The sequence below is a fragment of the Dipodomys merriami genome, unplaced genomic scaffold (assembly GCF_024711535.1).
Source record: "Dipodomys merriami isolate MVZ:Mamm:240054 unplaced genomic scaffold, mDipMer1.0.p SCAF_4, whole genome shotgun sequence".
NCBI classification, from domain to species: domain Eukaryota; kingdom Metazoa; phylum Chordata; class Mammalia; order Rodentia; family Heteromyidae; genus Dipodomys; species Dipodomys merriami.
Window position 1 is genome coordinate 57,167,721 of NW_027205603.1, and position 23,944 is coordinate 57,191,664.

The 23,944-nt window shown below is 38.2% G+C and overlaps 1 protein-coding gene across 1 annotated transcript; it reads right to left on the reverse strand.

Moving 5' to 3' along the window:
* Positions 1–207: 207 nt before the first annotated feature.
* Positions 208–23,904, reverse strand: Tmem64 (transmembrane protein 64). The gene is made up of 3 exons (XM_069991032.1): positions 22,884–23,904; positions 9,928–10,083; positions 208–4,085 (listed from the first exon to the last, which is right to left on the reverse strand). Exons 1-3 carry the CDS (start codon positions 23,721–23,723, stop codon positions 3,894–3,896), a joined length of 1,188 nt encoding a protein of 395 aa, XP_069847133.1. The 5' UTR covers positions 23,724–23,904; the 3' UTR covers positions 208–3,893.
* Positions 23,905–23,944: the final 40 nt, after the last annotated feature.

Sequence of the window (23,944 nt, forward strand, 5' to 3'; positions counted from 1 at the left end):
GGTAATCTTAAAAATACCAAGAGTGAATGCTAATGTAAGATATCAGAATCATCTCTCCACAGGCATTTTCTATAACCATACCTACACATCAGCCAGGCTCAATTAGCAGCTTTTTAGGAGCCTGTCCTCCCTTCCCCATGGAATTGTTCCCTCCCATAGGACATGGTCTCTATATCCATGGGAAAGAAAGAGAAGAGAGAAGGAAGATAAAATACTACTTTTTATTTTCTCAGGCACACAGTGATTTGGGATACCAATTACCAAGACATTTTACTGATACATGTTTAGAAATATTTATTATTTAATCTTCAACCACTTTTGAAAACAGTTTTCAGCATTCTCTGCAGTTCCGAAGTTATCAGGTTGTAATTTAGATGTGGAATGAGTTAAGCTTCTGCTCAATTCATGAGCTTAGTTGAACTCCTGAGTTATAAGCATCCTATGGAAGTGATCTATCTCCCCTTTCAAATGGCTTTCCAGACTAGAGCAAAAATTAAATCCCTAATACAACAGAAATCAGCACTATCCAACCTAAAAGCAGGCAATGCTATAATGGATCATCATTAACAAAATTCCACCACCAGGCCATTAACCAATGGCAGGACTGCTGTTGCTGAGATACATAGAAAAATTTTTCTCTTAAATGTTGCTTTACTGTGAACAGCTTGAATTCACCTGATCACCTGAACCAAACTGTCACACACCTACTGGCTTTCTCAATTATCCTAAAGACAACCACACAACATTGACACATGTATGTCACAGCATCTTCTCTGGGAAAATCCAAGCCCACATTGTACATTAACACACAAAGCAATGCTGGTCATATATGTACCTCAATTGCTTAGTGGTGTGTCAGTATGGGCAAAGAAGATAACTACTGAAATTAGTCAGAGGGCTGCTGTCTGTAATCATAGATACTCAAGAGGAGGCTGAGATCCAAAAGATAATAATTTTGAAGATAGCCAGGGCACAAGAGTCTGAGACTCAACAAAAAAGGCTAGGTTGGGATGATAGAGTGACAGCCAAGTCTGAGGCTGTCTCACCCCTGGAACTACGGAACTCAATAGGCTCACGAAGAGAAACTATCTTATAGTTATATACTCAACCCTTAGGATAGGAAAGCCACATCAGACAGGACTGTAACAGGGTACATTGTGCACTGGGGAAAAGTATAGCTGGTTTTGAATAAATCCATTCACTTATGAATAGAATATAAAATTGAAATACATATCCTGATAGTTATTTGTAAAACAGAATACAGATTTCAATTTATTTTCTAAATTAGATGTCCAAATAAAAATGAACATAAAACCACATTAAATTTACTATATACACTTTCTTAAAATAGATCCTACTTTTATGGAAGCTGATAACAAAATTTGGCAAAGAATAAACAAAAATATTAACAATAAACCAGAAAAAATATTTACTGGAAGGCCCAAAGAATTAAACATAGAATGTACTTTCTCTCATTAGATTTCAGACTCAAGAGACTATATGTTTTTTCAGGTGAATTTAAAACAATTCAGCTTTATGATGTTCTTTAAAAATGGTCTGAAAAAACTTGTAAAGCCTCTCATTTCCATAACTATTCATGGCTAAAGTCAATTCATAAATATATATGACTGGAGACAACATCCTGGCAACATGAAAGCACTCCAAACGTGCTGGGCTTCCCTAAGTTGAGGATGTGGTTAAAGTTGGAGTGCAGGAGGTCTGGCAATGCTCTGTACAGAATACAGTAAGTACACCTAAAGACGCAGAACCAAATCCAAGAGCAGCTTACTAATGGACAGCTGTATACTTCGAGGTTAGAAATGCAGAAGAAAAGGCAAAGTGCAGCTACAGACTAGAATCTTAAAAACAGTCAATTCATACAATTTTAAGAAAAAAAGGATGATTTTATTATATAAAATTATGATTGGCAGAATACAGAAAAATTATTTCTCTTTTACCTTTATGTATTTAGTACAAGTACCAAGCAAAGTGTAACATTTGGAAGAAAGCTTTACAAACTACCAAAAGGTATTCATTTGGTGAAGTTATTCAAGTCCCAAACACTATGAAAATAAATACACTTCAAAATATATGAAGTATAAAATAGAGAGGAAAACAGTGACCTTAAATAACGGTTCCTTGAACAAAACCAAACACAAAAAAAATGTTGCTAAGTTACATGTAAAAGAATAAATCAGATGTATCATTTATTTTGTTAAACTGTAATCATTTTTTTAAAAAAAACTAGGTAGAAGCCATAAAAGAATATTCCACTACCACAGAATTTTTCTTTAAAAGTGGAAGATTGTAGGTCTGTCATATACTTCATGCCTAGGTACCCTGCCTAGTTACACTCAAGTCTGCTGCTGCTCACAGTTAAGAGAACTGATGGATTGTTCAGAAAAGGAAAACAATTTGTATAGGGAAAAAAAATCTTATTAAAAGGATCAAATTCATCTCTAGCATAAGACAAGAATAACCTGCTTCCAAGAATTCTTTTGTATTTTAGCAAATCAGGGTAAAGGTTTTACCCTAAGGAAAGGCAAATAAGAGGTCTCTGATAAGTTGGGATATTTATACCAAAAAAGAGATATCTAGCAGGAATTTTATACTAATATCTGTAATCAATTTGTAAAACATCTACTTATTAAATTCACAATTAAACTATTTTAAAAATCAGATTAATGAATACGTGTCATACAAATCATATACTATCTTTTATCCTATAGTTCTAAGTGCAATTAATAAATACACTTTTATTCATGCTACAAAAGAAATAATTGAGACACTTAATTTCACATTTCAGAATTCCTGAGTCTTATCAGAGAAAAAACAAGTACCAAAAAACAAAACAAACTTACTTATAGTTGCGTAAATAATACACATCTGAGCATTAAGTTACTGTATTTTGTTTTAAAGCTGAAGACTATGGGGACAAATATGTAAGTACTTCAATGGAACTATAAACATGAGGTTAAAGCTTTTTTTAAAAAAAGGCGTTCTGATGAAACAAGGCCACCTGAGTGACAACTTCAATGATGGCAAGCCCACCATTTTAAAGGAATAATATCTTTATTTCAAAGCCTAATTATTAATATAAAAATGAAAAAGTTCATCTTAATAAAATGGTTTTTAGTAGGATTGCAATGGACAGCCCTTTGATGAGGGATCTGACTAAGAAGGTAAAGCGAATGTAATCAAATTTGAATGGGTGTGCATTCTCACTTTGAGCCACCACCCACTAAACAATTTCCCTTCTGCTTTGCATATTACACAGTGAAAATAAAAAGGTATCTTAAGAGCACTTCAGTCCCACAATGTAGGATTTAAGCTTGTGTGAAAATGTGTAAATGGCCCTGCAATAATGTGATGCTTGCAGAAATACATTCAACTGAAAGTCAATATGTTTTCTAACAAGGGAAGAAAGGGAAGCAAAGTGGTCCCACTTAAATCAATAAAACAAACAGAAAACATCGTTTTTTCCCTTTGGGACAAGCTTCCTAACAAAGAACATCCAACAATAGTACACATTTAAAACTATAAGTAAGACAGATGCAGAAAACTATACATGGACTTTATAAATAAAACACTAAGCAGAAAAAATATTTGGGCTGTTTCTCTGTTTGCAAGTCCCCACCAATTAAACAATTAAAAGACACTAAAGTGCAGACCTAGAGGCCATTACAGGCATGATAAAGAAGTGCAGCCAAAATTGCATCTACAATTACATATCCAGAAAAGGATTTTTGCTTTAAAAAAATTGTGCAATTTAAAAACTAGTCAGTTTTGTTTGTGCCGTAATACAAATCGAGCTTGTCTCTGCCCACTAGAGAAGTGACTACTAAACTTTGGACAGTGCACTAGGCTCTTGACAATTACAAGTTTCATTAGAATCATACAATATTGATTCCACCTCCAGGAAATGTTAGGGTCCTCTTGCTGTAGAATGAAGAACCACTGGTATTTGGTTGACTGCCTTTAACTAGAGAAGTTTTCAGTTCCATTTCGCAAGCTACAATAGCGGCATTTAATTCCACTTGAGCTCGATGAACTACATAAAACATGAGGCCTATACTTATAATAATCTGTGAATAGAAATAAAATATTAGTCATCAAAATTATATATGGAAAAAGAAAAACAAATTTAATAAATTTCAGGCTTACACAGGGTCATAAGATTTTCTATAATACTATTTTTTTTTTCTTTTTCTCTGCCACTTGAGCCATAGTGCCACTTCCAGCTTTGTTGAGTAGATTACAGGAGATAAGAGTTTCAAGAGTTTCAAGGAGTTTCCTGTCTAGGATGACTTCAAGCCTTGATTCTCATATCTCAGCTTCCTGAATAGCTAGGATTACAGACGTTAGCCATCAGCATCTGGCTCTGTAATTAATGTAGGCAAGAGGTTACATACTTTTAACTAATAAATTGGTATTATTTTTTCTCTCCTTTGTTGCTTTTCCCAGGAGAATGCCAATATCTATGAGTAGCTATTATATAGTATCCTATAAATATGCAGTAACTATATTTCCCTTTGATACAAATAAATGATGTTTGATGAATACAAGTCTTTGTACTTAAAAACATCCTTCAAGGAAAACAAAACCAACCTTTATTAGTATAAAGCATTATATATGGTAATATACTACTGTAGTATTGCATATTTTTCTTCAATGATGAATGTCCACAGGTATTTCCTTGTGTGTGTGTGTGTGTGTGTGTGAAGTCTTTGTACTTAAAAACATCCTTCAAGGAAAACAAAAACCAACCTTTATTAGTATAAAGCATTATATATGCTAATGTACTACTGTAGTATTATATATTTTCTTCAATGATAAATGTCCGCATTTTTCGTGTGTGTGTGTGTGTGTGTGTGTGTGTGTGTGTGTGTCTGTCTGTCTGTCTGTCTGTCTGTCTGTCTGTCTGTCTGTCTGTCTCCTGGAGTTTGAACTCAGGGACTGGGCACTGTCTGAGTTTTCTGGCTCAAGGTTAGTGTTCTACCAACTGAACCACAGATCTATTTCATATTTTTGTTGGTAACTGAAAAGTCACACAGACTTTTCGTGCCCAGGCTGGAATTTCTCAGATCTCAGCCTCCTAAGTAGCTGTGATTACAAGATACTGGCACTTCAGAGAAGGGCAATTCATCAGAACTGAGACAAAATAAAAGCACTCAGCCAATACACTTCCACAGAAATTAAGAACATGGAAGCTTTTGTAATAATGGAAAACAAGAAAACATGATGACAGCTTTTCTCAAAGGCATTCCAAAAGATACTAGGAAAAGTGTCAAACCAATGTTTAATAGAAGTCTTAAGTAATTTAAATATTACAGAGTTGGAGTTTTCTTTTAGAATTGTTTAGAAAGTGGAAGGGATAAAAGAGAGAAAAAGAAAGAGGTGAATTTGATCAAACTACATTATATATGCACAGTGAAATCATTTTGTAAAATTAACATGCTAGTTTAAAAAGAGAAAAAGGATAAAGGTGGAGTTTTAAACCTGGAATCCTATAACTTTCTCTAATGTAAGTTCTCTTAATATATATATAACAAGATATACTTATTAAAAACCCTTAAAATCTGATACTTACCAGTAGATGATAACAACATGCAAAGTGACTGAGACAGAGAATTGAGTGTGTGTGATGGAGATACTAAATTCTATTTAAGTCATGGTGTATTTGAGGTTTTTACTAGATATTCAGACAATGAACTTGTCTGATGCTATAGAGAGAAAACTGAGCTGAAGCTATGTGGGTAAAAGAATATGTAAATAAACACGTTAGCAGCTATCATAGTTATAAGATTTGCCTGGGAAAAAATGTTTTCAGCTTGACACTGCAAAGATTAGGGGAGAATATTCAGAAACATAGATTTAGGAGTGAACAAAAGACAATCATTGGAGACAAGTGTGTGTGATAGGTGTGTGTGTGTAGGGAGACAGCAGTACCAAAGAAACTGAGAGGAAGAATGAAGGCATAATCAACAGTCTTAAGTAGCTAAGAAGTCAAGTGAGGTGACAACTGGCAAGTGTATCTGAGTTAAGTGAGTGACAATCAGAAAGAACAGTTGGCGGGAAGGACAGAAGGAGGAGGGCAGGACACCAAAAGGAAGTTTAGACTAGGTGAACTAATTTCTGAGGTACTCAGCAGGAAGAAATTCCTAAATTTACTTCCTCCTATGTAAACAGCAAAGTCTCAGCTATCCTAGATCCATGAGCCTAAAAATTTGAATGGGCTCTTCCCAACATGATCCGCCTCCCCTCCCCTCCTTCCTTAGTTTGGTAAGAATTTAGATAGAGAAAAAAAATTGAGAAACAGAATTATAGACAATTGTTTTTAAAAGTTTTAAAAGATAGCATCCTTAGAAAAATACCTACAAGTTTTCCACTCCTAGTTGAAAAGCAAAGTATGGGCAGAATCCCAAGGGCGGCTGATCACTCAGATAGAAATGAAAGGGTTCCTATTTGAAATTGTTTAATCTCCTATGATAAGAAGAAAGGTAAGCCGGGCACTGGTGGCTCATGCCTGTAATCCTAGTTACTCAGCAGGCTGAGATCTGAGGATCACAGTTCAAAGCCAGCCTGGGCAAGAAAGTCTGTGAGACTCTTATCTCCAATAAAAACCACTAGAAAACTGGAAGTGGAGTTGTGGCTCAAGCGGTAGAGCACTCGCCTTGAGCTGAAGAGCTGAGGGATAGCGCCCAAGCCTATGGTTCAAGCTCCACAACAGACCAAAAAAAAAAAAAAAAAAGAAGAAGAAGAAAGGTAATCTGGTGATAAAGAGGGGAATCTAAGAAGAAATTATAATTGTGAGGAGAGTGATGATATAGCTTTAAGTCAACTATTTTAAGGAAATAACAGAAAGGTAAGAAGAAAACAGGAGGCAGTGGGGATAAGGGCAGTACTGAAAACTAGTAGGTTTGCAACCATAAAATAATTACCCATTGGTCTGGTGACAGGTCTTTGCATCTAAAAGAACAGGTACAAAATAAATCAAAGTTGGACTCAAGGCAGGGTTGGAGTTTTGGTTAGTGGAGACAAAAAAAATACAGGACATGACACCAGTCACAAGTCACAGATGTGATTTAAGAGTCAGACATCAAATCTATGAATGTCAATAAAAGAGAAGTTGTGGCTTTCCCTGACATTTGTTTTGAATTGCTCCAATTTTCCTGATAATATACATTATCTTTAGGTTGGCAGCTACAAGCTCAGAGGCAAATTTGTGGCTCATTTATACCAAACAGAAGGAATCTGAAATTTTTTCCTCCATTACTTTTCCCATTCAAGATGAGTGAGACCAGGGGAGGATAGTCTTAGGAGAGGATCACAAAGTCTAAACAGCTACATGCATATGATCTTATAAAAGGAGGTTTATCAAATGCCAAGAAGTTATTTTGCTTTTTGTTTGGGTTTTGATTTTTTGTTTTTTTTTTTCTCCCGTGTTGCTGTTGTTTATTTCTGTACCTTTTGTCTTGTAGTAAGTTTGCCTGTTTGGGCAAGGGTAAAGGGGAGCATAGAAATGGTGGGGACAAAGGGTGAACAAATGCAGCAGACAGCCCTCACTAGACACTATGTTGAAAATGACATGCGCAACTTGGGGAGAGGGTAGTTAGGAGGGAAAAACTGAGAGAAAATAAGAGAAGAGGTGACACTATTCAAAAGGAAATGTACAAGCTAGGAATGTGGCTTAGTGGTAGAGTGCTTGTCTAGCATGCATGAAGCCCTGGGTTGGATTCCTCAGTACCACATAAACAGAAAAAGCCGGAAGTGTCTCTGTGGCTCAAGTGGTAGAGTACTAGCTTTAAGCACAGAGAGGCTCAGGCACAGTGCCCAGGCCCTGAGTTCAAACCCCAGGATTGAAAAAAAAATGTGCTTATTACTTGACTTGTGTAACTATAAACCCTCTGTACGTCAACTTTACAATAAAAATAACTAAATGAATAGATGACTTCTTCATCCTATTTTTATTCTTCAGTATATAATTGTAAGTTATATTAAATCCTTCTTAAAAGAAATTAGGCTATAACTAATACCAATAAATCAAACAAGAACAAAAATAATTTTTTCCCTAAATGCCTCTTCAGCCTAGAAAGACATGTTTATTTTTTCCCTTCCTGTCTTAAGTTTTAATTTGCTAGACCAAGGCAAGTAATAACAAATGAGGATAAAGGATGATCCCATACTTTAAGAAGCACCAGGCACTGCACTGATTACAGCTGAGTAACTAAAATGCATAGAATTAAGTCCTAATCCTCTATAATTACTAGTAATTTAGAATTAACTATTTCAATTTTTCTATCATAATGTCAAATGTTACTCTTTTTAGGAAACTAAAAGCACAAAATATGCTTAAATTTTTATTAAAAATAAGCTGAAAATGGTGTCAAAAACAAATTATATATTACTATAAACATAGGATGTTTAACATTTTGTCATTAACATGCTACATTAATATGAGTGATCCGTTTTAACAAAAACTTTAAATTGGAATCTGGTTATATAAAAAAATATAGGTCTGAGCTGGGCACCACTGCCCAGGTTATAGGTTCATACCTATAATCCTAGCTACTCAGGAGGCTGAGATCTGAGGATTGCAATTTGAAGCCAGCTCCAGCAGAAAAGTCCATGAGACTCTGATCTCTAATAAACGACTTGGAAAAACCTGGAAGTGGCACTGTGGTAGAGTGCTAGCTTTGAATAAAAGAAGCTCTGGGAGAGCACCCAGGCCCTGAGTTTAAGCCCCAGGACTGGGTGGAGTGGGGGGAAGGAGGAGAGGGAGGGTAGAGGGAGGAGAGGGAGGGGGGAGGGATGGGGGGGGAGTATAGGTCTAAAAAAACTGGAAAAGGAAAATAAAAGAAGGCTCTCTGAATGTCCAAAATGATAATATTTCTTAAAGCAAACCCTTCAGGGTCAAAATACAGTCTGATTTGACTTTAAAAACAATGCTTACAAGCCGGCGCTGGTGGCTCACGCCTGTAATCCTAGCTACTCAGGAGGCTGAGATCTGAGGATCACGGTTCAAAGCCAGCCCGGGCAGGAGAGACCATGAGACTCCTATCTCCAATAAACCACCAGAAAACCGGAAGTGGCGCTGTAGCTCAAGTGGTAGAGCGCTCACCTTGAGCTGAAGAGCTGAGGGACAGCGCCCAAGCCCAGAGTTCAAGCCCCATGACCGACCAAAAAATAAATAAATAAAAAATAAAAATAAAAACAATGCTTACAGGCTGGGCATCAGTGGCTCACACCTGTAATCCTAGTTACTCAGGATGCTGAAATCTGAGGATCTCTGTTCAAAGCCAGCCCATGCAGGAAAGGCCATGAGACTCTTATCTCCAATAAACCACCAAAAACCTGGAAGTGGCACTGTGGCTCAAGTGGTAGAGTGCTTGCCTCGAGCTGAAGAGCTGAGGGTTAGTGCCCAGGCCCAGAGTTCAAGCCCCATGACCAAAAAAAGAAAAAGCAATGCTTACAAAAAGAATCCTAGGGCTGGGAAGTTGCCTCAGTGGTAGAGCGCTTGCCTTGCATGCCTGAGGCCTGAGTTCGATTCCTCAGCACCACATAAGCAAAAAGAAAAAAGCCGGAAGTGGCGCTGTGGCTCAAGTGGTAGAGCGCTAGCCTTGAGCTGAAGAGCTGAGGGACAGTCCCCAGGCCCAGAGTTCAGGCCTCACGACCGGACCCAAAAAAAAAAAAAAAACAAAAAAGAATCCTATTTTTAGCAATCCTTCTTTTAAAGAAAATTTTATCAATTCAGTTCTACACACTTCCCTTCCATACACCCACACAATTAGAAAACATTGTCCAAATATGAAGTAGCATTGTTTCCTTGTTCTTTCAATACTCTAATTATGTTCAACAAAATCTATTTGGTTTAAATCAGCAAAAGAGAAAAGGAAGAAAAAAGATGATTTTTGGCTGTAAACTCACCTGTAAACAAAAAACAAAATATCCACTAACACTCTGTTCTGCAATGACATCTTCCATTGTCCGCAGGGTGGTACCCAAGTAAGAATTCAGAAGCTGAGTAGGAAGCAGTCCAACTGAAGATGCCATCAGATAGTTGGGTAATGAGAGATCAGTAATCTAGAAAGCAGATTAAAGGGAATGATTCATTACCAAGCAAAATAACACAAAAATGTCTATGTCTCAGTAGTGATTTCTCTAGGGAGAGAGCTGAAATACACAGCATTCAGACTTTAAAGGGAATGCATGCAAACTATACATTTAGAATCAAATAAAAGTTCAAAGAAATTTTTAAAATTCTATTCCTACAACTGCAAGAGAACATCCCCATACACAGACAAGTTATCATGTCACTAACTAGTCATAAGCATTCGTAAATGGCAGTGGCGTTGCTGTGCTCTAAAGCCAGATTAACACTGAGAATTCAAGTCATTTCTTAGTGTCAATGCAATTGTTTCCTTTAAAAAAAAAAACCCTCTTGTACATTCACCTGTGTGGAAAAGTGCATCTAAAATACTCCCAATGACCCAGTTTACTGGCATTGAGGCCCAGGAATGTGAGCTAGACCTCCTGCTTCCTTTTTAACAAACAGATTCCAGCAGGAAATCTTCCCCAAGTAGGTTAGCTGACAGGCTCATCGGAGAAGTCCATGTGAAAAAGTCAGCAATAAGCAAGCACTTGAGGCTTGCCAACAGCTACATGAGCAGGCCTAGAGGCAAACTCTGATAATCAAGCTTGACTGCAGCCTAAGCCAACACCTTTACTGAAGAATTGTGAGGGGATCTGAACTACAAACTAGCAGTGAGGTATACAGTTATTCCTGACTCACAACTGTGAGATAATGTTTGCTGTTTTAAGCTACAAAATTTTGAAGTGATGTTACACAGCAATAAATAATATAAATCTCAGTTATCTTAGGATAGACCACTAAGAATGAAAATATTGACTCAAACAGTAAACACTGCATATTATGTTCTAAAATGTTCACACTAGTTTGTGTGTGGGTGTGTGCTGGTTCCCGGGCTTGAACTCAGGGCCTGGGCCTTGTTTCTGAGCTTTTTTGCTCAAGGCTAGCACTACCACAGAGCTACTGCTCCACTGCTAGCCTTATCAGGGCTTAATTGGAAATAAATGTCTCATGGACTTTCCTGCCCAAGCTGGCTTCAAACAACAATCCTCAGATCTTAGCCTCCTGAGTAGCATGTTCACACTAATTTAAATATCTGTTAGCAATATCAGTGTTCATTATACTCTCACAACTTTAAGAAGCACATGTCAATCTTGTGTACTTTGATAGGGTAAAAATGTTGTATCATTATTTAATCTGCATTATTCTCATATAGTGACACTAGTTTTGTATTTTCATATCTATAGATTTTTTTGGTTAATGTTTGCCTTTTCTCAAAGTGTTCAATGTTTGCATTTACTCTTAAGAGGCATTTATATAGGAAGGATGATTATATGCAGGTCTATTATATGCAACATATCTTCTCCACTAAATTGTCTTTCCCTTTTTTTTCATTTTATTTTCAGTCATACTATGCTGTCCATGGTAAGATGCAACTCCTGGGTTCAAGTGATCCATCCATGCTTTAGTTGAGACTACAAGCCTAGCTTATCTTTTAACTTTGTTTTAAAATGATTTCTATATGTATTTATAATTCAACATTACTAATATTTCCCCCTAGATTTTCAACTGCTTTTAGCTATAGAAAGTCTTCCTAGATCTATTAGTTTTTACCTATTTTTTTCTGGTTGTTTTCCCTCTTAATATTTACCATTTATATACTTTGGAATTCAGATTAAAAGTGAGGTTATTGCTTCTTCTTTATCTATTCTTTAACCAATTTTCTGGACATTGTATGTAAGGTAATCAATAGCTTCTCTATTGAACTGTAATATTACAAATGGTGTTATTGCACATAAGAGCCTATATGGACTCTTACTACAGAATATCTATTTCAAACTGCACTAAAAGCAAACGAATACATTTTATATTAAAATTAAGCCAAGTTTTCAAATTTAATTAGGGTAAATATGTACAATAATCAATATTCTTATCCAGAAAAGTTTATGCAATTACCCAAAGCTTGTTATCCTCCTTATTAAACTTTGGTTGTTTTATTCATGTATGCAATGCATTTCATAATGTGTAAAGATTTTATGTTATTGTTGATATGACTGCTACAAATTTTAAGAATAACTTCTCCATAGCCCCATTTGGTACTATTGTATGGAAGAAAGATATTAAATACTTTATTGAAACCTCATTCCTCATTGTACATCACCTTTACAATAAAATTTAAATTAAAAAAATACTTTATTCAGGGTTGGGAAGTTGGCTCAGTGGTAGAGTGCTAGCCTCTCATGGCCCTGGGTTCGATTCCTCAGCACCACATAAGCAGAAAAAGCTGGAAGTGGTGCTGTGGCTCAAGTGGCAAGGCACTAGTTGAGCTAAAGAGCTGAGGGATAGCACCCAGGCCGAGTTCACCCCCCATGACTGACCAAAAAAAAAAAAAAAATTTATTCAACATTTTTAAAACTAATTTTAAGATCTGATCATTTAATCAGCTCTGAATAGTTACTTTATAACTACAAACTACTCTAGTAACTATGCAAATGACAACAAAATTATTATTAAAGTTATATTTGGGCTGGGAAGGTGGCTCCGTGGTAGAGTGTCTGCCTTGCAAGCATGAGGGCTGGGTTCGATTCCTCAGCACCACATAAGCAGAAAAAAAAAAATGCCAGTAGTGGCACTGTGGCTCAAGTGGTAGGGTGCTAGCCTTAAGCTAAAGAGCTGAGGGCCAGCAACCTGGCCCAGAGTTCAGCCCCTATGACCAACAAAAAAATGCACAAAAACAATAAAGTTTATATTCATTAAAATCACATTCATCTCCTATTCATAGAGATGGTTTGAAAAGAACATTACAGCACCAAGCTATTGACATTGCACTTCATCAATCACTGATTCAGTACTAACTCTATGAAAGATGCTCCCATAGGTATTATAAAGATGGAAAGTTAAAGAGTCACATAGCATAATCATATACCAACTACCTCATCCACAGATGGAAAGGATGCCTTGAGAAGCACTATGCACTGAGTACTAAAGAGGAGAGAGGAATTAAAATCAGTTGTAAAACTGGAGACAACAGAGACACTCTTTGGAAAAAGGAATATAGAATGGACACTGAACTAAGCCTGGGGTTGGCAGGCAAAGATAGATTGGATTTAAGAAGGCAGAAGTTTTCTAGGAAGAGACTGTATATGGCACATGCAAGTGGTTACTGCAAAGGAAAGACAGGGTAAGTACAGGGAGTGGATACCTATTAGGGGCCTTGGCTAATGAGACAAAGTACTAGGGAATCCACTCACATGAACCAAGGACTTTTTTAAGAACAAATGTCAAATATATGAGAACATATGACAATATATATGAGAACATATGACAAAATAAGTCACTAAAATTCTTTGTTGCAAATAACAAAATTCCATATTATGGAAGTAATCTTTAAAACAAACATTTGTTATATTCTAAAATACAAGGATGGAAAGATTTAGTCCATAACCTTTAAACTTAAGGAAGTTCCTCTAAACAAAATACATAATTGACATTCATGACATCAATAATATCCACATGGGAATAGTAAGAAAGATTTTATAATTCTAAACTCAACTCTTTATGTGATTTTTGTCCAATGTGTAAGTCAAAGTTTATCCAAAATTTTCAAGACTAAGATTCATGCTAGGAAAAATGTTATTATTTTTACATGTTTCTTTCCATAAGCTGATACTGAAAGGAAACAGAAGATTAAATTTAGTTAATCATTGTAAACAGTGTAGTTAGAATGTTAAATAGTTGAACCAGTGGCACAACAGAGTAACATATACAATTTTAAATTAGTAGTAATAATTTTATTAAAGATAAACAAATCCCATAGTATCTTAATATAGCATTTCTTGTAAGTCAAAATTTTACTCCAACTAACCACAAGAACCTTCAGCTAGCATTAGTCTTTGACAAAGATTTCAGAATTTTTGTTCTCACAGAATTACCCTAAAGGAAGCCTTACCAGTCACTGAATTTTAATTCTCTATCTTCTACCTCTACTTTCTCATAAAAATATAAATGTCAGGCCAAGGCAATCCCATTGAAATGCCTGACTTAGAGTACCCTGGGATATTGGCAAGGAGCTGTCTTCTTCAGTTATAAACAGAGTATCCCCCTCATCATCTATCTAAACTAAATCCTGCAGAAATCTTCTTAAAATGAAAATCTAATCCTGACTAGTGCTTCACAGTCTGCTCTGACCATCTCATGCTGCATATCACACTGTTCCTGTCTCCCAGAGTCTAGAACACTCTTTACTCTTCTCTTTCTAGGTCTCTGTACCCTGTTCTTTCTAGCAAGGATACTGGTGTGCTTTCCTCTACTCCCTTTACTAGGGCAACTGTCTTTCACTGCTCAGTCATTTGCCTAGTTAGCCTAATGGGTCTCAAGAGCTTGAGTGGAACACTGTTATCTCCCTGCTCCTTCGAACTGGACAGCAACTGAAGGTCTCACCACATTTACCCCTAGCCTAGACTACAAGTTCTGGCAGGGACTGACGTGTCTTGTCCTTTCTTATGCTTTTTGTCATAATGTAAGGTTTACTAAACATTAAATACAAAATTAATGTTTTGGTAATAAATATGAGGACTAGATGACAAGTCCATGTGCAACAAGTGTTTCAGAAATTGAACACACACCTGCTCTAACACACAGAAAAAAAATGTTATACATGAAAATGAACTCAATCTCAGCAAATGTTACACTGTAATACAGAGTACTAGATGCTTTCTCTCCACTGGACTGACAGCACCTTGGGGGACCATTTGCTCTATTCACTACTGTAAATGCCAGTGAGCACGTTGCAGGGGATATCCACCTTGCCTCCTTTTATTTGCTGAATGAAAAGTAGTGTATCTAGTAACTTCAGTGAACCTAAAGTCACAGCTAAGATGCTTAGGGAAAATTGTACTCTAAGAAAAATGCAGGACTCTTTAAGATCCCACTCTAAAAGCCAGAGAGAGTGTCTTAGGGTAAAGGGCTTCTAAGGACAGAAATCAATTAGTCAAATGTCTATAACATAAAAACCACCTTTGTATATACAAACCTCTTCATCAGTACAATGTTCCCAAATAATTTTGAACACTTTGAAAATCTGGGTTATATAGACAATTGGATCTTCTTCCCAAAAAATAAAATGCAAATAACCACCAGAACGTAGTTGTAAAGTGCTTCACAAAACATGATAAAGTATACGTTTATTATTTTCACTCACTGAACCAAAATTTGTCAAATACTGTCTACATAAAACCTGTCTCTAAGCAGGGCTAAAAAAGGTAGCTGTGTGAGGTAATTAAAAGTCATATTGTAGTATATGTGGGGAAATGTTCATTACATCAAGGGTCACAAAGTTGTTAATAATGTAATTCACAATGTTATAAAAGAAAAATAGAATACATATCAATGCAAAATATAGAAAAATACTAAAACATTCACAACTATTTTCTTTGTGCTGTATTTTTCAGTCTTTACAATGAACAGTAATTTTGTAAACAAAACCAAACCCAAATCCAAATACTGTTAAAATAAATTTTAAGCTCTTTTGTCCAACTATGTAAATAAAGGTAAACAAAGTTCAAGGAGGAAAATAAATAAGTTTTAATAAGATCTTCCTTTAAACATTTTTTAAATCCAGGAAAACACTGTGCATACATTGCTATAAGCCAGAGGTAAAGTGCTGTGAACTGTAAACCTGTGTAAGACACACAGAAACCACAGAGGCTGATGAGAGAACTCAAGAGCACACAGAGAGGAAAACAGTTTCAAGGAAATAATGGTTAACTGTATGGGGTGATATTGTAAGATCTGAGGATGTGGGCTAAGACAACATTACATTAGTTTCTTCTCCCTATTTAATTAGGATTAGATCCTATCTAATTGGTGTTAGAATCTAAGTTCTCCAAAGCAGACTATGTCTCCATCCTTTTTTTTTTTTTTTTTGCCAGTCCTGGGGCTTAAACTCAGGGCCTGGGTACTGTCCCTGAGCTTTTTTGGTTCAAGGTTAGCACTCTACCACATGAGCCACAGTGCCACTTCCAGCTTTTTCTCTGTATATGGTACTGAGGAATTAAACCCAGGGTTTCATGCATGCTGGGCAAACACTCTACCACTAAGCCACATTCCCAGCCCTCCATCCTCTATTTTGTCTGAACTATACCACTGGCAGGACATCAGTATACTTTAATGGAAAGAAGAAATAAGTACTTGCTACACTGGTGTAATGGCAAATACTACAACTTCTAATTGTTATCTGAATCTATGGGTGTATCTACTTACACAGGACTTTAAGAAACTAAGAAACATTTATAACGTCAGTTATCACTGAATTGTCTAAGGGTTTGGGAGGTATTGTTAGATTGTTACTCAAAACTTTTGCCTTTTACAAAGCAAATTCTAAGTGCTTGCCTAATGAATCTGCATTCATTAAATGACTTTGTTTGACCACACAGAAGTTGTTCCAAGGGTTCCCAGGCTAAGACTTTGCCAAATTTGTGAGCTTACTTACATGTCAGAAACTTTTAATTGTAATACCTTTCCGTTGAATTTAAACTAAAGTATTATCTTCTTGATAATTCAATGTAAATTATATAAAAATATATTCAGGAGTAGTTATACATGCTTTAAGAGATGTTGGTATCTTTTATTGTCAGTATGTCAGTTAGGACCAGTTTTAGTTTCCTGTGTCCGCCCCCAAAATCAAACCAAAAATACTTCTGTTGCAGTTTCTAAGCTATTGTGGGTTCATACACATAACCAAAGCAATGAGTCAAGGAGTAACACAATTTTAAAAGTTGTTCCATTAAGAAGTGACCCCAGCCAGCATTTTAAATTTATTTGTATCTAGTTTGTTTGCATTTTCAAATGCAAAAGGATCTTTCACTGTGCTTTACTTTTTTTTATTTTAGGTTTCAAAGATTTAAAATACATTTCTCATACAGTTATTTTTAAGCAAAAGAAGCATCAGAATCTCTTGACTTTTTAAGTTATTTTTTCTGTTTAGGTGGGAAAAAAAATCCCACAATTTTGTTAAAAAGTTAAGACTTAGGTGAGAAATGAAGGGCCTCTGTTTTAATTTAAGCAGGGCCACCGATTGCACACACATAAATAAGCAAAACTGTACTCTAATAGCACCATGATTTATAAACACTGAAATTTGGCTTTCATATAATTCTCATGTGCATGAAATATATTACTCTTCTTCTGATACTTTTATAACCACTTAAAAATGGGAGGGCTGGGTGAGTTCAAATTCTAGTACAAAGTGAAGTCATTATTAGCCTGTGTACTTACACAACAATGAGCTCTGGTTTACTGACCCTGGATGACAGCTACTTTATCTTTGTGGAACCTTGTACAGTGCCTGAGATGTAAAAGGTCCTCCACAATTCCTATAGGCAAGGTGTTCTAAGGTAAGTGTCTAGAAAAGCTTTTTAAGTTAATGACTCTGTTTGCTAACCACAGGATTGTAGACAAAGTACTTCACCACTTTGTTCCTCAATTCATTAAAACTCTGAAGATTAAGGTTATGAGCATTTAATAAGTAATGTGTGCATAACAGAACAGTTCCTGGTACTTCATATGGGCAATATCAGCATTGGTTAAGTTTTTTTTTTTTTAATATTGAGCCTCAATATAATTTTGGAATGCAGAGAACAGATCAAAGTAATATGTAATGAACAAAATATGTATTTTATCACAGCTCTGAAGCAGCTAAAATACAATCTACAACAGAATTACAACTCTAAAAGGTAACTACAACTGTGACAGTAAATGAACCAAGTCTGATTTTAATTTTGTGATATCTGTCCTCTAAATAATTGCTTCATAAGACTATACCTTCTTCAAAGGATGTTTTCATGATTAAGGGGTATCATAAATGCAAGCCTACTCTAAAAGTTGGACATTATACAATGTATGATTAAGAGGATCTTTCACGGTGCTTTACATTTTTATTTTAAGGCTTCAAAGATTTGAAACAAATTTCCCATATGGTTATTTTTAAGCAACAGAATCTCTCTGACAATTTTTAAGTTTTTCTTTTACACAAGTAAAGAAAAAGATGGTTTGGGCTCTCTTATCAAGTAACCTAACAACCAAAACATCTGACACCTTTGGAATCTACAGGAACCAGTACGAATCCTATTACCTATAATAACCAATAATCACTTAATATAGTTGTATTAAAGACATTTTACAGAACATTGTACTTTAAAATGTATTCTCCATAGAGTGGGACCTTACAAGGTCACTAATTATTACTAAGTATAAGGTGATCTTTCTTGGGAATGTTTTCAATTTTCAACGTTATCAACAAATTTCTACAAGGCTTTTACTTTTGAAGGATTTCACTTCAACAATCCCTTCTTATTAACCCACAGTTCCTTTTTTTTTTTTTTTTTTTTACCAGAAACTGATAAAAAGTAAAACCTGAAGCTTCAGAGCTATAGTCTGGATTTTACTTGCAATGTTTAAGTCAGCAATACCATGTCTACCTCTTAGGATGCTGAGGATGAAACAAGTTATCACATAAAGGGCACACAGTAATTATTCAGAGCGATAAGAGAAACTACAGAGGGAAGCCTAAGAGTGGCTGGAATTTATCCTAAAGGGAAAAGAAAGCCCATTTGAAAATTTCACACCAGAGAGTATCAAAATCACATTTGGCAATTTAGAAAATCTGTTGTTGTTGTTTCCTTTTTTTTTTTTTTTTTGCTGGTCGTGGGCCTGAACTCTGAGGCACTGTCCCTCAGCTCTTCAGCTCAAGGTCAGCATTCTAGCTACTTGAGCCACAGCTCCACTTCCAGCTTTTCTGCTTATGTGGTGCTGCAGAATCGAACCCAGGGCTTCATGCATGCAAGGCAAGCGCTCTACCACTGAGCCACCTTCCCAGCCCATGTTGTTTCCTTTTAAATAATTTGAGCTTGGAGGAAGCAGGGATGTCTGGTTGCAGGGTGAAATACCTGAACCAGACAGTGGCAGTGGACTGATGCATCCAGGAGGCAGAATCCACATGACTTAGGCAATGCTTATACTTAAGGGACTAGACAGGGAGATAGAGATCGTTAAGTGCCAGCTGTTAAGATTCCAGCACATGCTCCAAGCACAGGATCATTTCTCTGTGGTTAGTGGTAGCTGGGCAATAAAACTTTTTCAGGACAGTAAAGAGTGATATTATTTACAGTGGACACTTAAAGTATGTAATTCACTATTCATCATAATGAAGTACAAAATGGTGGTTTTGTCAGCCTGTAACCCAGACTAAAAATGATACAAATCAGAGAACCCTCCCCACAAAGTTTAGCCTGGACCTGTGTTGTCAAGTAGAATAAATAGAACCTGGATTTTTATATCACTGAACCTTGAAGGTTGTTACTGAAGCATAATTTGGTCTATTTCAACTTACCTTAAAAGCACTTATGGTCATTCTATATGTGTCTGAATAAGACCAGTAGTTAGTGACCAAAAAAAAAAAAAAACCTTCAAGTTTAAACACCTCTTAATGGGAAGCAAGACCTGTAAATACAAGATTTCATCAAAAACATTAAATTTTGTCTTTTTTTGCCAGTCCTGAGGCCTGAAAGGGTTTGGGCACTGTCTCTGAGCTTCTTTTGCTGAAGGCTAGCCTCTACCACTTGAGCCACAGAGCCACTTCAGTCTTTTTCTGTTTATGTGGTACTGAGGAATTAAACCCAGGGCTTCATGCTTGCTAGGCAAGCACTCTACCACTAAGCCATAGAGCCAGCCCCTAAGATGAAAAAAAAAAAAAAAAACTAAACTAAAACTAAAAAAAAAATTAAATATGTACTTGAGAAATGGTATTTTGCATGATTTAAGAATACTACAGTATACTAATCATAGGTGTGATTTTCTATTTTGACTTTCAAAAGTATAGTGACAGCTGACACAGTAGCCAGTGCTACTAATGACCATTGCACCTAACTTCCTCTTTAAGGTAAATTTTTAAAAATCAAAGACAGTGAGAAAAGAAGCCTCAAGTGGAATATGAAAACAAAACAAAAGGATAATTTCAAAGATAAGAAATAAGTACAAACAAAAACACAAAGAAATATGCCTGGAAAGGGGGCAACTGTGGGCAGCCAGAGTGTTATAAGGTAGAAGAAGAACCAAGTTCTAGAGGGCAGAAGGGAAAATCAAGATTACTATCATCAGCTTAAACCATGCTTTCTTTATCCTGGATAAACACACTTAATGGTTCTGGTTACAAGGCTACTTAGGAAGTAATCAGTTCTGAATAACAGCATGAAGAACTTATGGCCATGAGCAGCAATGTTGCAGTAAGAGGCAGTCTCAGATGAATCTAGATTCAATCCCTCAGTTCTGCCACTTGGTGAATGAATAATTCTAAGACAGAAGAGTCTCCATTATGCAGGAAAATGACAAACAATGTCTACTATTTTTTTATAACAATGTCTACTTTTATTTGTCAGTTGTGGGGAGTGGACTCAGGGCCTGTGCACTGTCCCTGAGCCTCTTTGTGCTCAAGGCTAGGGCTCTACCACTTGCCACAGCAACACTTCCAGTTTTTAAGTGATTAATTGGAAATGAGAGTCTTATGAGACTTTTCTACGCAAGCTAGCTTCAAACTGTGATCCTCAGATCTCAGCCTCCTGAATAGATAGGATTATAGGTGTGAGCCACCAGCACCTAGCTCTACTATGTTCAATAGGCCTTCTAGTCTCCTGACCCCATAATGCCTTCCCTTGTAAGGCTTAGTTTCAGCTACATGACTATCTTAAATTACTTCTAAGTACAAAGTATATTATTTTATTTAAAATGTAGGAGACATTACTGAAAGAAAAGCCTAGCTTACTGTCAGTCAACAGATACATCCTTACTACACATCTACATTAGGCACAGAGAGAGCCATGTGTTCAGAGACTACCAGGAGGTTTTGACCACCATTTACTTCTCCTCTGTGACCCTGGGTAGTAACAACAGAAAGGGCAACAGTGGACAAAAAAAAAAAAGACTATATCAGACTGTTTCAAATATTTATCTTAAATACCTTTTCAATAAACCTATCAAGAAGTACCATTACTTTTCACACGTTATAAACAAATCAAAGCAACTTCAGCAACATCATCAAATCCTGTAAGTCAGTAGGCATCTCAAACCTCCTATGCTCCTCACTAGTAGATAACAGTCTTGTTAGATGTACATAATCATCATCTTCAGGGATACTTACTTTATTTATTTTAGTAACATTGGGGTTTGAACGTAGGGCCTCAAGTTTGCTAAGTAAGCAGTATCATTTGAGCAACACTCTCAATTATTTTTTTCCTTCAGTCTGTTTTTCATGTGGGGGGTCTCATGTTTTCACCTAAGCTGGACTGAGATTCCATCCTACCTACCTCCACCACCTATCTGTTTTTTAAGACAGGGTCCCTAGCTGGCTTCAAAAGTTTTCCTATTATTTCTACCTCCCAAACAGCTGGGAATATAGGCATGCCCCATCATATCCAGCCTTGCTAGTCTTGAAGGATTATAAACAGTATGCTGAAAAGATCATTGGATAATAGTTGGAACACAAAAGGTAGACAAGAAAAAGTCCAAACATGCAAGGTTATACTGGAGGACAAGGCAAAGTATCAGGATAAACCTATACATTCTTCAGTACCAACCATCTTTTGGTCTGGAGTCAAGGTTCATGTTTATAGCTTATATTATGAGATAAAGACTATATAAAAGTACAAAATTAGTCTACAATGCTTGATAAGAAATGTATTCATTATCTTGCCCATGTAATTGTAACCCCTCTGTACAGTATTTTCACAATAAAAAATTTTTTTAAAGTACAAGATTAAAGGCTGAAATAATATCAAACTTGTTCAAGATGCCATGTATTCATAAACTGCTCTGTTGAATGTCAACTCCTTTGTATAATTAAAGATACTAAAGAACATTCCAAAACATAAAAATTATTGGAATTTTCAAATTCAGTCATCTAGTTTAGCCCTTTAATTTTAGTAAAGAAGAAAGTAAAGTCAGTTCAATAATCTGTTCCACAGTCACAACGGAAAGACCAGAATCCTTCCAGCTGGACAGTGTCCTACCAGTGTTCCTATCCTAAATCGGTTGCACAAAGATTCATGGCAGCTGCGAAAGCAAATAAACAGAAGTTATGTGAACAAGAGCAGGATAAAAAGGATCCAGAGGGTGCACATAAAGAAGGGTAACAGATGTCGCCCTAGCAATGTTATCTGTCCTGGTTCGTTTTATCCACCAGCCAGTGATTTCAAAATACAGTATCTCAAGAGAAATATAAAAAGAAGGATTTTCTCCTTGACATTGCTGTATAACACATTACTTAAAGAGAAAAAAAATACGAATTGGGGGAAACTCCAAAATCTAGGGTCTACTGCTACATCTCTTACTGTGTTGACTGGAAAGCACCCTTCAGCCCCATTTTGCTGATCTTTAATCAAACCCTGGGTACGCTAAGGCAGCCAAGAAAGCAAGCTAAGAAGGTGAAGCTGCTGCCAAAGCTGCTGCAGAACTAAGATGCCCGGCGTTAAAAAAAAAAAGGGGGGGGGCATTTTTCCTTTATTACTTTTCCCCAAAAGGACTCTCCCTCACATCCTGAAAAGAAATAGAGTTCTTTATTCCATTCCACTGAGATCTGTCCGTGGGCTAGGCTTCTCAGGGCAGCAGGGAAAGTACTCTTGAACTATCGCTGCCACACGTTCTCTAACCGGGCGTCTGCTGGGGCGCCCTGGCGGGGCGGTCACCCAGGACGGGCTCCAACCGAAGCCCCGGGGGCCGCTAGGTCCGGAGGGACATCACTTACCGAAAACACGGCGTTCTGCAGCCCAAACGGAATGGGGGTGAGTCTGGCCAGCGCCACCACCTTCAGGCCGCTTCCTCCCTCCACCACGCGGATAACGGCGCTCAGCTTCTCGCTGCTCTGGATCTTGGCGGCCACCCAGGCGGCCAGCAGCCGCCGGCAGACCACATGGGCGATGAAGGTGCCGATGAGGACGCCCACCACCATCAGCCCCATGCCCAGGACGAAGCCGTACAGGTAGCCGGCGGCCACGTTGAGCACGATGTAACCCCAGCCGCAGGGGAACGAGACCACGATGAAGCCCACGACGAACAGGAGGACGCCCAGCAGGGAGTCGAGGCTCTCCACCCAGAGCAGGAGGTGCTGCAGGTAGCGGCGGACCAGGGCCAGGGAAGCGAAGCACAGGGCGGCCAGCACGCACACCAGCACGAGGCTCCGGCACCAACAGGTGCTGCCGAGGCAGCAGCAACGCCAGCTTCTCACCTCGGCCACCCCGACCGCCGCGCTGCCCCCGCCGCCGCCGCCGCCGCCGCCGCCGCCGCCGCTCCCCGGACCGCCCGCCAAGGCCCCGCCCGGCGCCGGCGACTCCGAGGCCGGACCGTGGCGCTCCAGATAGGCGCCGAGCAGGGCGCCCGAGGCCGCCGAGGCCGCCGCCGCCGCCGCCGCCGCCGCCGCCGCCGCGCGCGCCCCGCCCCCGCGGGGAAGGCGGTCCTCCGCGCCCGCCCCGCCCGCCGCCCGGGGCCGGGCCCAGCCGACTGGCGGCCGCTCCGTGCGGTTCGGGCGGTCGGTGGGCTGCAGGACCCGGGAGAGCGCCTGGAGGACGCTCCCGCCGGGGCTCCTCATGCCGCGCGACCCGGCGCGGGGGCCCTCAGCCGGCCAGCCCCGCCGCCGCGGCGGCGCCCGCCAGGCAGCGGCCCTCCATGGCGCTCCCCACGCCGCTCCGAGTCTGCTCGCGGGGACGGGAGATACCGCCGAGAGTGGCGACGTGTCAGCTGTGGCGGCACCGGGCCCGGCGCAGACTGTGGAAAACTCCGGCCCCCAACCCGTCCCGTCCCGCCCGCCCG

Excerpts from the sequence above, each read along its gene's own strand:
- Tmem64 (XM_069991032.1), bottom strand. The coding sequence starts at position 23,723 with ATGAGGAGCCCCGGCGGGAGCGTCCTCCAGGCGCTCTCCCGGGTCCTG. Across the intron at positions 10,084-22,883 it reads TGCAGAACGCCGTGTTTTCG|ATTACTGATCTCTCATTACC; the intron begins GTAAGTGATGTC and ends TCTGCTTTCTAG. Across the intron at positions 4,086-9,927 it reads ATTTTGTTTTTTGTTTACAG|ATTATTATAAGTATAGGCCT; the intron begins GTGAGTTTACAG and ends TTCTATTCACAG.